Genomic DNA, 12,595 nt, shown 5'->3' with positions numbered 1-12,595 from the left:
GTCAATCAATCAATCAATCTTCCAGCCACGCACAAATTCCCCACATCACCACCCACATCGATCATCTCGCATGTCTATCCGTGAAATGTTTCCAGGATCCCTTAATGCCAGCGCACATTTGCAGGAAATAACAGTCGATCCTCCCATCACAAATCCGTCCTATCATCCATTCATCCAGCCATGATGCAACAAGAGCAAGTCGATTGAGTAAAGAGGCAAAGCATACACAGAGAGGAGAGAAAAGCGCGGGCAGGATCCTCGACTCCAGTCTATTAACGAAGTTCGCTCAACGCCTGCAAAGGAAAAGAAGTGGCCAGGATGGTAGATCACACGAGTCCGTCATAGAGCGACAGGGCGGATACGATCGTCTCGTCTCGCTTGCTGCCCTCCTTGAACTCTTCCATGTCTAGACTGCCATTCTCGTCCTTGTCCATCATCCGGAAGATCTTCTTGACTCGCTTCTCGGGGGTATCTTCATCGGCTGGGAGCTTGACCATAGACCCGACCTGTCACTATGTTAGTGGACTGCCATGACTTTGCCAGAAAGCTTGGTTTTGAGCCGAGGGTCAAGCGAGCCGCCACGTGACCGGATCTGGAGGGGTCCAAAAATAGAAAACGTACCATCTTGTAAATAGCTTCAACAATGGCCAACATTTCATCGTAGCTGATCTTTCCGTCTCCATCAATGTCATAGAGTTGGAATGCCCAGTCTAACTTGTCTTCCATCTTTCCTCTGCTGGTGACGCTCAACGCGCAGATGAACTCCTTGAAATCGATCGAGCCGGATTTATCGCTATCGAACACATTGAAGACATAATCTGCGAATGATGATGGATCTCCGAATGGGAAGAATTGGCGGTAGATCTTCTGGAACTCCTCCTTGGTGAGCATGCCCGAGGGGCAATCCTTCAAGAAACCTGATCCCGGTTAGCTTGAACCTTATCCACGAGACCAAGATATCCATACCCTTGTACCATTGTTGCAACTCCTTCTTGTCGAAATGGGTTGATCGCTGCAATTCGCTGAGTTGCTCTTGCGAGAGCTTGGATTGACTGCGCAGCGCGGTTAGCAAGATTCTCGTGCGCATACTGTACATTCTGTGGACAATAGCCTTACGATTTTCCCATTCTGAAGTTCTTTGTATGCGGTTGTTCAAAATGGTGTTGTGTTTGCTATCGCAGCAAAGGAGAAGGACTCGAGCGCAGCCACAGGCGCCAGATGGTTATCGTGAAGGAGCAGTAGCTGTACTATGGACTTGGTTAATCCATGATCTTTCTGCAGATGTGCGCATCCACATACGTAGTGTTGTTACAGTTTCGTAGTTCTGGAATATCCACGTGGCGGAAGTTCGCTGCTTATAAATTGAAATGTCGGCTCTTCGAGACATTGTCAACGTCTGCAAATAGACCAGCAAGATATCACATACAAGCTTTAGTCGCCTCCTCAATTTGTCAACCTTCTTTGCTCTTTGAATGTTCTCGTCCGGCAGGGTCGGAAGGCTTGAGGAATCTGGCAACAGGCAGCGCATTAGCAATCAGCTTTGCACACAAAGAGCTCGAAGCTCTTTCCTATTTCCAGTTACTGACCCCGAGTCTTTATCCTCCTTTGTGGTCTAAACCCAGGCTATGCAGGTACAACAGTTGGCAGGTGGGGTAGGTCGTCGTGCCCTGGTATGAGGCGCAGCTCTGCGCAGATATTCTGGTCGGTGGTCTCGTCGTCGCAGAGAGCCAAGCTTCTGGAAGGAAGGTCAAGAGAGCGGTCAAGCCAGGGAGTAGCAGCAGATAGCACAGGAATCGTGGTGGTCGCTATGTCATGAGTTGAACGAGCGGGCTTTGGTGGTGTGGAGTGGAGAGGCAACCTTGACTTGGCTCGCGCGCCCTCTTCCCCTCGTCTCGAATCTGACAAGCGCGGGGCAGAGGCAAGAAATCCGGCCACCGTAGATGAGGCTGTGCAATCCAGGGCGCTTATTTATGTCCCAATGTTGACATTGTTTGCTTTGCTATGTCTTGATTGCTGATGATCACCAATCAAAGAGCTGATTTCGATTCTATTGTTTCAAGCTTTGAGTGAAGGTTTAGGGAGTTATTGAGCCTCATGGTCATGTGTTCCCCACGTGAATATCTGCCCAGATACTGCCGAAACGAATATTCTCATAGAAGATAATAGGGCCATAAACTTTAATCCGCTTATACGCGAGAATAGAACGACCCGTCGGACTGTGGTGCGTCTAGATAGTTTCGTCCTCATACAAAGCCGTTCCAGGCTTTTCATTACACTCCTCATAAAACACAGACAACACAGCCCAAGTGTTAAGCGAGCATCAATCTAACGATACCTGTCGGATGTCTGAAAGCATTTTTATTTCCGAACAAGAAAGACCCTGTTACATATCGTTAAATGAAGAATCCAGGGCTGGTTCTGCTGTCTACCATACAAAGCGACTGTGAATACCCTCTTGATTTTGCTGGGTTTTGAAGACCAAGCTCAAGTAGCCAGGCACGTGACCAATACCCCTTTTCCCAGATTCTGAAGCTGAGCGGAGCTTCGCGTCTGGAATATCCAGACCTTCTTCGTTGCCATCACTGAATTGACGATCAAGAACGGGCAAGCAAGTTCATGTCGTGGGATAACAGAAGTTTGGGAGCGCTCTTGGGGCTTAGAAGATACTCCTTCACCTGGGAGTGAACAACATGAACCATTTCCTCGGCAAGAGGCTTGTCACCTGTGGGACTTCAAATTTGTAATAGAGACCTCCCGGACTCTAATATGGTCTCGCTAATGTAGGCCTCATCGACTTATGGGTCTGTCCAGGCTTTGGAAGTTCGTCCACCGGATATTTGGACAAGTCTTGTCAGAACTAAGAATCAATGCCTCAGCTAGCTCTCTCGGGTCGAGAGACAGAACGGCGAAAAGGATTCACGAAAATGGTTTTCACTTTCTCGGGAAGATTCAATTCTTTCCACTCTTGAGAGTGAGCCTCACCTAGTTCTCAGCCTCAGTCTTTCTGCTGCTGCCTGTGCCCCGCAAATATAAATCCCAAGCACAACACCAACAAACAAACATTTGCCTGCACTCAAAAGCCCCAATCTCTGCCCAACATGGCGATCGAGATTACCTCCAACTCAGATATGCCGCCATGCCTCAATACCGAAGCGAAGCAGTTCAAGAAAGCTAAAGAGCTGGCACGATTACACCGAGATACTCCCGTCAAAAGTGCACGCAGTCCCAAACCACAGGGCTTCTTTAGCCGCACAGTTATCATCACGATGAAGACCGGTGAAGAGCTAGTCTTCCAATTTCGACCTGAGGCTCTGGACATGACACCTTTCCAAAAAGCTCGTGCTGTGCTCGGCGATGTGGTTCCTTCAATCGAGCGAATTGAGGACGAAGCCATGTTCCAAGCTTCGATTTGGGTCTATTGCATGACATGCATCGCTGGATCGACTTGTTTCCATGCACGTAATGGCAGAAGCGCAGAAGGCAGGCTCCAGGCTACCAAGACATTGGGTCAAATTCTCTCCAAAGGGCACGTAGCTGGAGATGCGGCTCAGGTTGTCCACGAGACAATCAGGCCTCATTTGGAGGTCCTCCTGTCGGCGGAGAACTCTTCCATTCAATCATTTCATTCTGAGATCAAATCCATGCTGGATCAAGTCGACAGCCTTGCCGCCTTGCCGCTGTACATATCGCACTTCGATCTTAACGATGTCAACATCATGGTGGACAACGACTGCAGGGTTAGTGGTATCGTTGACTGGGAGCTTTCAACGAAACTACCATTTGGCATGGGCTTGTGCCGGATTCACACTTTGGCCGGGTTCTACAGTCAGCAGAAGTTTGTGATGCCTCCGGAATTCGATCAGGCGGAACGCGGATTCTGGGGCGAGATATTTGATGGCATGCCGAAAAAGGTGCGGGAAATTATGGAGCAAAATTTAGCTTTGGTCGACCTGAGCGTGAAGGTTGGAGCGCTTTTGGATACCTTCCAGCTTGATGAGGGTAAAGTCGGTGGCATTAATCCTGTTGCTGTGGAAGCTCTCCCCAAGTTTCTGACTTATCGTATTCCACAGTCTAGGGGCTCGGGCGAGCCATATCTGGTATGAGCACTGTAGGGGAGATAATGGGAGACTCGTACAATATAGAAGACGGTTGCAACTTGGACTGGCAAAAAATTTGCAAAATTTTCACAGGTATCCCCTCAACTTCCATGCCAAACGCACTTGTTACAGAGGGTGGCCAGCCTGAAGCCAGGCCCTGTAATTAAGCGAGGAACGCCTAAATCTGCAACCTGCACTGAAAGTAACGATTTTCCCACTCAAATACCAAGACACCCGTGCTGGATATTCTGAAAGCATTTATATACCCAAATAAGGAAGAGCCTGTCACATACGACCATAGATTGAGGAAATCAGGGCATCCCGTCCGCTCTGCCGTACTTAAACCTCAAATCGGTGGATTAGTAGTTGGGTGGGTGACCACCAGCGAACACCCACTGTTGTATGTTTTTTGACTTTTCTTTTTCCTTTTGCCGAGCGGATGCAGGGAGTTGGATAAGACACAGGAACATTTCTATCTTAAGATCAAGGGAATGATTGCCTGCAATATTTTTGGACTTATAAATGTGATCTAAATACAAGACATTTATATTCTACAACGCTTTTGTCAACTCCAATTGAGATAAATACTGAACAAGCGCTAACAAGAAATTGCTCCGATGCACCGTTCGCTCTGAGATACCGTGACAGATTTACACAAACACCATCTACACAAATTCCAAGTCTTTTGGATTGCCATGCCAATCACAGCAAGAGAACCTCCAAGCTCCCTTGTGTCTAGGAAGGTATATCCAGCGAAACATAAGCGCCACAAACCATGGGAAAGGCGGCCATACAGCCTCATGAACAGGTTTCTCAAACGGATTATCCATATTCGTGACCACGATCGGGATTTCGTGATCCTGTAACGATTAGCAGTTGGACCATGAAAGGAGTGAGCGAGGACCGGACATACAGTTTCCGCAGTCTTGACCGCAATCTCGCCAACCTTCTTACTCCACAACTTCCAATCAATCTTATCCCCAAACTTCTCAAGATCTTCGAAGGTTCCAATCTCATCACTCAAATGCTCCACCAAAACCGGCGCGAAATCGTCGACCAGCTTCTGAATCTTCACACCATCGTACGTCTCCTTCCCAGCTCGAAGAGCCTTGACATACTCTTCAAACCCTTCCAGACCGTGAGCAAACGCGTGATGCTGCTCGACATTCTTCTCCATCCAGCCGGGAGTGCCGATATATTCCTCCAGCATGGGGAAGAAGTGTTTCTCTTCGTTGCTGTGGTGCTCGTGAAGGAGGATGAGGAATGCGTGCATGAAAGTGGTGAAGTCTGCGATGTCTTTGTCGTGTTTTACGTTGGGTGCTTGGAGGTAGATACAGTTGAGGATGCGGATCATGACGTTGTGGATAAGGCACATTTCTGTGGCCGCGCTGAGGGCACCAGGTTCTTTCTTGGGGTTTTTGATCTGGAGGAGAAAGTCAGTGATACGAATGACAGTGGGTTTGGAAGAGAAAGAACGTACCCCGCGTCGTTTTCTGGGGGTTTCAATGAGTGGAAAGGGGCCATCTGCCCATTGTTTGGTGATTTTGGCTGGTGTTTGGCCCATATTGAGGAAGTTAAATGAAGCTTGGAAGACGAGAGAAGGTATACAGAGGTCTAAGACTGCAAATGAGTGAAAGGCAGCGCTGATGTTTATTGAGAAATATGAAATACAGAAATCAACATTGATATGGCCATCTTATATAATTCTCCATCACTGCGCCGTAGAATACTCGGCATCTCAAGCTTCTGGTTGGAGCGTAATACGATTGGACGTTTTGAGGTTAGTGCTTACCGAAGCATGGCTGCATGTTTTGGGTCGTTGTCTGACTTCGGCTTCAGCTGTGGCTTGAGCAGCCAATGGCTCAGGCCTTTACCCCAAAATGGTATGCATATCCACTCTTAGTGATGTAACAATCCAAATGGCAAGATTGATTGGATCAGAGAAAGCCAGGGAAGTCGGCGTGATCAGGATCCAAGAACTTTATCCTCACTCCATCTCATGAGGCTTTAATGTTGATTTCAGCCCTAAATTGGTGACTGCACGCCTGCCCCAGAAGAGAAAGCTGTACCGATGAGGCTTATGGAATGTTCTTTCCGCATTCTAGTGTATACTGCTAAATGAAGGTAACGCCGTGATTCATCAGATGAGAGGTAGAGGAGGAGAAATGTTGGAGGGGGTCTAAAAATATAATTCGGTCATGTGATCGGGCTGGCCGAGGCGCTAAGCCTTACTTGCTAAATTGTGTCCCAACTCGCGATACTCGCATCAACATCCTTCAAGGCGCCGCATCGATAGGTATGGATGGCCTCGTCAACAGGCGCTTTGAGCCGGTAGAGGTGACGATGCTAAAAACTACCGACTCGATCTCGACTTATTTCCTGCTCACGGGAGGAGCATTCAAGGTCTTGCACTCAACCATGCATGAGGAGTACAATGGATGAGAACTGTCGTAGCCGCATTTCTCACCTTCTCTACAAGCCTATGTACCAGCTGGGTCCTGGACTTGTGTATTGAATTACGGGAACAGCCCTTTCGAATACCTGCCTACCCAGGGAATGAACCTCCAGGATATCATCAACACATTTACACGTGACGCTGCCGCCCAAATGAAGGTGGCCTTTGCTGCGACCCAGTCCTTCCGTTGGTGTTTCGTATCTGACTGTCATCGCCTACAGTTATAGCGTTCAAGAATCGACATGTCCTCCATCAATCTATCATACAATAAGAAATCCTTCGCCTCTACGAAACCAGCATCATGGTCATCATCTCGGATCTCCCTTGCGAGCTTCGCGATGAGACCTTGCTTCAAGCAGTCTTAGCCCGCGGTGTGAGGTTAGGCTTGAGGCTCAGACTCGTGAATAGTATGTGACCTCCCACTAGACATTTCAGTGTGTCCTTGTTAAATCAGGCTGACAGGTGAACAGAGCAATGGGCCGTTGATGTAAAGCGAGTTCTGTTCAGGTCTCGCCTCCTTGACGAAACAAAGTGTGAGGAAAAAACATTCCTGAAGGCGTATTTCGTCTGGCAAATATTTTCGGACCAAAAGCATACAATCCCTCCATTACGCACCATTCGACGTATCGCGGAGATCTTATGCGAAGACACTCAACGGCCAGACGATGCTGCCGTTCGGCGTTGTGTGGAGTCACTATGCTCCCTGACGATAATTGAAGGTCGTCAAGTGCAGCATGGCGATTGGGCTCGAGTTACGGAAGATGATAAAAACTTTGATTACCACCTTCTGGTTGCTGCAGCTTACGTGAACCACCTGCCTTTGCTCAGGACTTTGCTCCCTAAGGTTGGCTTTAGATTGGATGGGAGCTCCCTATTTGGTCACCCTGCTCAGGCAGCTGCCCTCCACGCCAACAACGAGGCATTGGAGCTGATTTTGAGCACCGATTGGAAGAAGACCAGCACCTGTGCATTCCGTGGTGCAACAGCCTATGCGCACTTTGACACTTTGGACTTTTTGTTGGAACCTCGATGGAAATTTGGTAATGGGCTGAACACCCGTTTCATCAATTGTATTTGGCAGGGTCTCCAGAAAACGAGCAGCGTAGCAATGTTTACACGGGCTTTCCCTCTACTGGGTGACTATGAAGCAGACACTCCTGGAAAACGCCTCGGATTTTTCCTCAGATGGGCAGCAACATTCGGTCACACGATGTTAGCTTTGCATCTCTTTCACCTGGGTGCACAAGCTTCTGGTCATCAGGCTTTGACATTCGAGGATTTCAATCCGCTGTGGGCTGCCTGCAAGTACGCCGACGAAACTGTGGTCCGCCTCCTCCTTCGCAAAGGTGCGAATCCGAATGTACCTTACGACTACCCACAGTCAAGTCCTCTTCAAATTGCAACACGTCGTGGCCGTTTTGGAATCGTCCGAGCACTGTTGGAATACGGGGCAGATATACACAAGTCTTCTGCGGATGGCCCTCAAGCCATTGTATCTGCCATTGAACTTGAGCACATGGCTATTTTCCGCTTGCTACTTCAATACGGTGCTACTTGGAACCCACGCAGTACCCGCATTGCATTTGGTAGGGTGGCTAAGGCAGGATTGAACTCAATGGCCACGATACTGCTCCAAGAGGGGTTGCTGCCAACTTGCGACTCCGTTACCATAGCACTAGAAAACGCGAATCATGAAGTGGCGCGAATTCTATCCGCAGCTCTGTCTGAAGCAAAGTTCGATAGTTTCAGGCTTTGGGACGTGAACTGGATCAATTAGACACTTTTACGCCTCACATCTTTCCATATATATGGTTGCCAAAATCTGAGCACAGGATGTTTGAAGACTGCCTGGGACTAACAAACACGGTGGATAACATAAGAACGTAGTGGAAGCAAAAACTTGGATAGACCCGCACGGATAAATGAACTTCAAGTACGACTATGCAAATACGCAGCCAATGCCCCATCTAAAGCACTAGCAGCGCTATCTATGTCATCAGGGAAAGTTGTTGCCAACACCGTTTACTTCGACAATTCTAGACATACGATACAGCTTTCCCGACCATACAAAAGGCTCCCTCTGGTTGAAACCAATAAAATATCCCCAGTTTACAGACGACCAAGCTCGATGACGATAGAATAATAACCCGGTACTGTGTCTGGATTCTTGTTCTTTTGATTTTTCGTGGTACCGTCCGTGAACACATGGAAGGCCATTACTTCAAGATTTCCGAGTTCTCCGTGGTGGTCAGTCAACATCTGTAACATTCCTCGTCCGTGGATCGAACCAGCAAACTGCTGATAGGCGGCAAGCTCGTTTGGGTTCGCTGCTGTAGGCTTGAATACAGCCTTTGTCTTTCGATCAATTCCAGCCAGACTGAAGGCTGCGTTGATGGCCTGCCGTGTCTCTGTAGTTACCACGTCATCACGAACAATCCATTTAAGATCTTTCACGGTATTTGCATCACCTGCTGCGACGCGCCAGCTGTCCATTGTCATGTCTCTCAGCTTCAAAGCCTTCGCCTCATCACCACCAGGCTGGAGATTCTCGTCGTGCTGTGCGTTCCGGGAGTCCTTCAAAATTATGGTTCTCTCTGGTACACTGACGGCATATCGCGAGATATCGAGTGTCTTCTCATCGGCACTGTTCTTGATCTTTTCAGACCTCCATCCGCTTTCCAGTTTCACGTCCTTGGCAGCCTTAATACCAAACTGTGCCAGATATCGACCCTGGTCACCATTTGAGGTGTGGAGAGGTCCAGTCACGCCTTGTTCCTCATCAGGCATTCTGACGTACCCTTTGGACTCAATGCTACCTTTATCATTGTCAGCACGATTCGTGGAGATGGCATTCTTCAAGTCGTCTTGTCGAGAGGCGCCAATCTGTCGAACAGCTTCATCTTTTGCATCCGGGAAAGTTGCGGCAGTCACAGGAGCTGCTTCACCAGGGACAGGTTGTCGAGTTCCACTCCCTTCTCCACCATCACGATCAGCGGGTGGTCTATTCCCAATGATCGGGCCGTCGAGACTTCCAGGGGTGTCGCCATCAGTCTTGTCTCCACTTCCACCAGTAAAAGAGATTGGTGCTGCATCTGAGGATGAATCACCATCTTTCCCTTTGGGACCCTTGGGGGATATCAAGGGGCCTGCCCTGGCAAGGATCTCGGAGAGTACCCCTTCAACTCCGTCACGCTTCCGTACGAGGTAGTCCGATAGGGTTTCGGTGGTATATGTGCCAATCGTAGCAACACCTGGGTGTGAGTTAGTGTCTGTTTTCTGTAACTTATCGATTGAGACTCACTGGTACAGTTGTGGGCGCAGGATCGAGTGTTCAGCGCATTGCCGCGGAGTCCAAGCGGGGTCCCATCGGTGACTGCGAGCAGAGTCGAGACCGTTCCCAGAGACAGGACTGCTGCAAGTGAGACTTTCATGATAACGATGATATAATGAGATCAATAGTCTATTGATGGACAAATAGAAGAAAGGTAGTATTGAGTCTGAAATGATAGTAATGATAGTAATGATAGTAATGATGGTATGTGTTCTTTGCGGTACGCGGTGCTTTTGCCAGTTACTGTGTTGATGTTGATGAGATTTTTTGTACTACTAGGGATTGACATCGTACATATACACGCTTTCTTTTTATCTGAAGACCATGTCGTTCGAAACTTCGGCGCTTCTGTGGCCATTGCCAGGCAGTCTGCCTCGTTGAAAATCCCAGCGTCTCTTCGAAACTGTCGCTCAAGTAAGATGCTTATTCCAAGCGCAATGCGCCTTGCACAACCGACAATCTCTCAACTTTGCTCTCTATTGACAATCCTGCGGGCTCAAAAGCTGGTCCCTATTGGACTTTTCAGCGGCTAGCACCCATATCGGACCCGCTCGGACTGACCGTCTGATCGAGTAAATGGCTACGCGGAACATTTGTAGCGGGACAATGTTGGTTCGTCTGCGGCACAAAATCGAAATCCAAGAATGGGCTCGGAGATTGTTCTGTAAAAGGTGTATTAGCACTGCACACAGCCGGAGTGCGGCTGCATTCTGGTGCGACTGAGGCTGTTTCTCACGTGGGAGGCCCAGAATATGGCCCAAATGTGGCTGACTTCCGTCTTCAGGAGTCTGTGAAACGAAGCAGCTGCAGGCCATGACCGGGGCACGACCTTCGAGAACAGCCGTGGCGTTCTGGCGGCTAACATTACGAAGAGCGCTTGTTCGGTATATTTCGCAGCTATTGGTCTATTCCAGTCAAGCAAAGGTTAACAAGCTCGCCCCAGGTATTTTGGTACCTGGCCTGCAAATCCCTCGCCATTTGTGACCACTTGCGACAGGCAATTACTGTCCGCAGTATCGTACCGCGGGGCGAAGTTTCAATCTACCTTGCAAGTCAACGATCTGAGCATTTCGACGATAACATCTCCCAGGGATTTCTGGAAAGATGGTGTTGGTTTGCCGCCGATGCTTTCTGGTTTGTCGGGCAGAATCAGGACAGTTCTTGGGAATGAGGACACTTGCCCAAAAGTCTGCCTACCTAACCACTCTTACATTTGACTCTTGGAAGGCGTTTTGTCAAAGTCTACGTACTTAAGCTACTATTGTGCTCCTCCTGTTCAATCTTGACAGATCATTTCTTCACAAACACTCCAACACACATACTACGGCACATTATCTCATCTTCAAAGACCAAACTGCAAATCCTAGAAGCCAAGGATTCCATACATACATATCTTCCTCGGCTCTGCATCCATACTCACAGCAATGTCTAGCCCCTTTGCCGCCGCCGAATCTTATATGAATCATTCTTACACCACGGACGTCTCTGCTGCCGCAATACTTCCAGTCTTCGAGACCGGTGCCAATATCATTGGAGGTATCTTTGGAGCTGTTGGTCTTTTTCAATGGATCAAGGGTCTAGTTCCAGATCCCCCAAAGGGAGTCACCAACGTTGGTATTACAGTCGGACAAACAGCAGATAACCCTGAGAAGGACGGCCCATACAACATGGCAGGCAATATTCCGGCTATCAGCGTCTACAGCGTCGCTGGAAACCTCGTCGCGTCCAGCAATGGTGATAGGAAGAAGACTTGGAAGGCGGGATCCAAGAACTCTATCTCCATGGAGAATAATGGTGCTCAAGACAGTGTCGGAAGCGAATACGTTTCCGTCGTGGCAACCGGAACAAATGCCATCTGCATATCGGCAGTGGGTCTCAAGAACCCCAACGATGAGATCTCTTATGGCTGGTTCTCTGACGTCGGTGTCTCGTGTGGTATGCAATTTCACTGGTCAGAGACGATTGTTGGGAACAGTGGGACACAGGGTTACCGTCCAAATTGCGTTTGGATCACAGGGCCAAGTTCTAAGAACGATGTCACTACTCAAGGTTTCAGCATGCATATCATCGACTTCAGCAAAGTCACCCAGGCTCAGGCCGATGCATTCAACGGCAAATTTGACTTAATGTGCGGTAGTGCCCCACGATTCTCCGCCTGGACGACAATGCTCCCCGACATCTCTCCTCCTGTGTTTATTCCATCTCTGCGATATAACGCTGATAGAACTGATCTGGATGCTTCAACAGTCCTCGTCCCAGGTTTCGACAAAACAGACTACGGTCGCATCAGCATCGACAAGACTGGGCAGCCCACCCATCCAGTTCGCTTGCCCACGCCAGAGAGTCCCATCATTCCTCCTGACTACCCAGCGGAGCGAAATGAGAAGAGGAAGTCTCCCATTCGTCCAAAGTCCATGCATCATACTCTCATATCAAGCAGATATCCGGAACATTCAGCAAAGCATCTCTGCAGCAGTGCCACCTCTTGGGGTACAGATGTTGTCTCGGAGACGGAGGGGCTTTTCTGTGATATGGATCAGAAGCAACTTTGGCCACTGTGCGAGAGGAAGTCGCAAATGTCTTGCTTTGATACTAAGACTAATGTACTGAGAGGCAGGTCTGCGGAGAGAGCTGTCGTACCCGAGAAGCGCTATTTGGAGGTCAAGAGGTGGGGTTCGGCTGAATAGGGGCTTAAGTGAGTGTTAGTAAATA

General features: G+C 48.8%; 6 protein-coding genes across 7 annotated transcripts; 3 read left to right on the top strand and 3 right to left on the bottom strand.

The window, feature by feature from the left end:
- Positions 1-326: 326 nt before the first annotated feature.
- On the bottom strand, positions 327-1,127 carry NCS1 (Neuronal calcium sensor 1; the record flags this gene model as incomplete). The annotated part of the gene is made up of 4 exons (XM_058494473.1): positions 327-506; positions 622-917; positions 967-1,052; positions 1,117-1,127. The coding sequence occupies 4 exons, from the start codon at positions 1,125-1,127 to the stop codon at positions 327-329; spliced, it is 573 nt and encodes a 190-aa protein (XP_058364678.1).
- An 894-nt stretch (positions 1,128-2,021) lies between these two features.
- ONS95_001281 (uncharacterized protein) lies at positions 2,022-4,593 on the top strand. Its single transcript, XM_058494472.1, has 2 exons — positions 2,022-2,496; positions 2,564-4,593. Exon 2 carries the CDS (start codon positions 3,099-3,101, stop codon positions 4,101-4,103), a length of 1,005 nt encoding a protein of 334 aa, XP_058364677.1. The 5' UTR covers positions 2,022-2,496; positions 2,564-3,098; the 3' UTR covers positions 4,104-4,593.
- ONS95_001280 (uncharacterized protein) lies at positions 4,594-6,240 on the bottom strand. 2 transcript variants are annotated; one of them, XM_058494471.1, is made up of 3 exons: positions 5,890-6,240; positions 5,011-5,711; positions 4,594-4,957 (listed from the first exon to the last, which is right to left on the bottom strand). In XM_058494471.1, the coding sequence occupies exons 1-3, from the start codon at positions 5,903-5,905 to the stop codon at positions 4,763-4,765; spliced, it is 912 nt and encodes a 303-aa protein (XP_058364676.1). In that variant the 5' UTR covers positions 5,906-6,240; the 3' UTR covers positions 4,594-4,762. The 2 variants fall into 2 exon arrangements, with proteins under 2 accessions (XP_058364676.1, XP_058364675.1); XM_058494470.1 differs by having other exon boundaries at positions 4,594-5,520; positions 5,578-6,240.
- A 613-nt stretch (positions 6,241-6,853) lies between these two features.
- On the top strand, positions 6,854-8,329 carry ONS95_001279 (uncharacterized protein; the record flags this gene model as incomplete). Its single annotated transcript, XM_058494469.1, has 2 exons — positions 6,854-6,959; positions 7,023-8,329. 2 exons carry the CDS (start codon positions 6,854-6,856, stop codon positions 8,327-8,329), a joined length of 1,413 nt encoding a protein of 470 aa, XP_058364674.1.
- A 332-nt stretch (positions 8,330-8,661) lies between these two features.
- ONS95_001278 (uncharacterized protein) lies at positions 8,662-9,983 on the bottom strand (the record flags this gene model as incomplete). Its single annotated transcript, XM_058494468.1, has 2 exons — positions 8,662-9,803; positions 9,854-9,983. 2 exons carry the CDS (start codon positions 9,981-9,983, stop codon positions 8,662-8,664), a joined length of 1,272 nt encoding a protein of 423 aa, XP_058364673.1.
- Positions 9,984-11,307: 1,324 nt separating this feature from the next.
- Positions 11,308-12,570, top strand: ONS95_001277 (uncharacterized protein; the record flags this gene model as incomplete). The annotated part of the gene is made up of 1 exon (XM_058494467.1): positions 11,308-12,570. The coding sequence occupies one exon, from the start codon at positions 11,308-11,310 to the stop codon at positions 12,568-12,570; it is 1,263 nt and encodes a 420-aa protein (XP_058364672.1).
- Positions 12,571-12,595: the final 25 nt, after the last annotated feature.

This window comes from Cadophora gregata (assembly GCF_030347475.1).
Source record: "Cadophora gregata isolate MNR1 chromosome Unknown scaffold_1, whole genome shotgun sequence".
Classification (NCBI taxonomy): Eukaryota; Fungi; Ascomycota; class Leotiomycetes; order Helotiales; family Ploettnerulaceae; genus Cadophora; species Cadophora gregata.
Note: the sequence above shows the minus strand (reverse complement) of the source record. Positions and strands in the feature narration are given on the sequence as shown.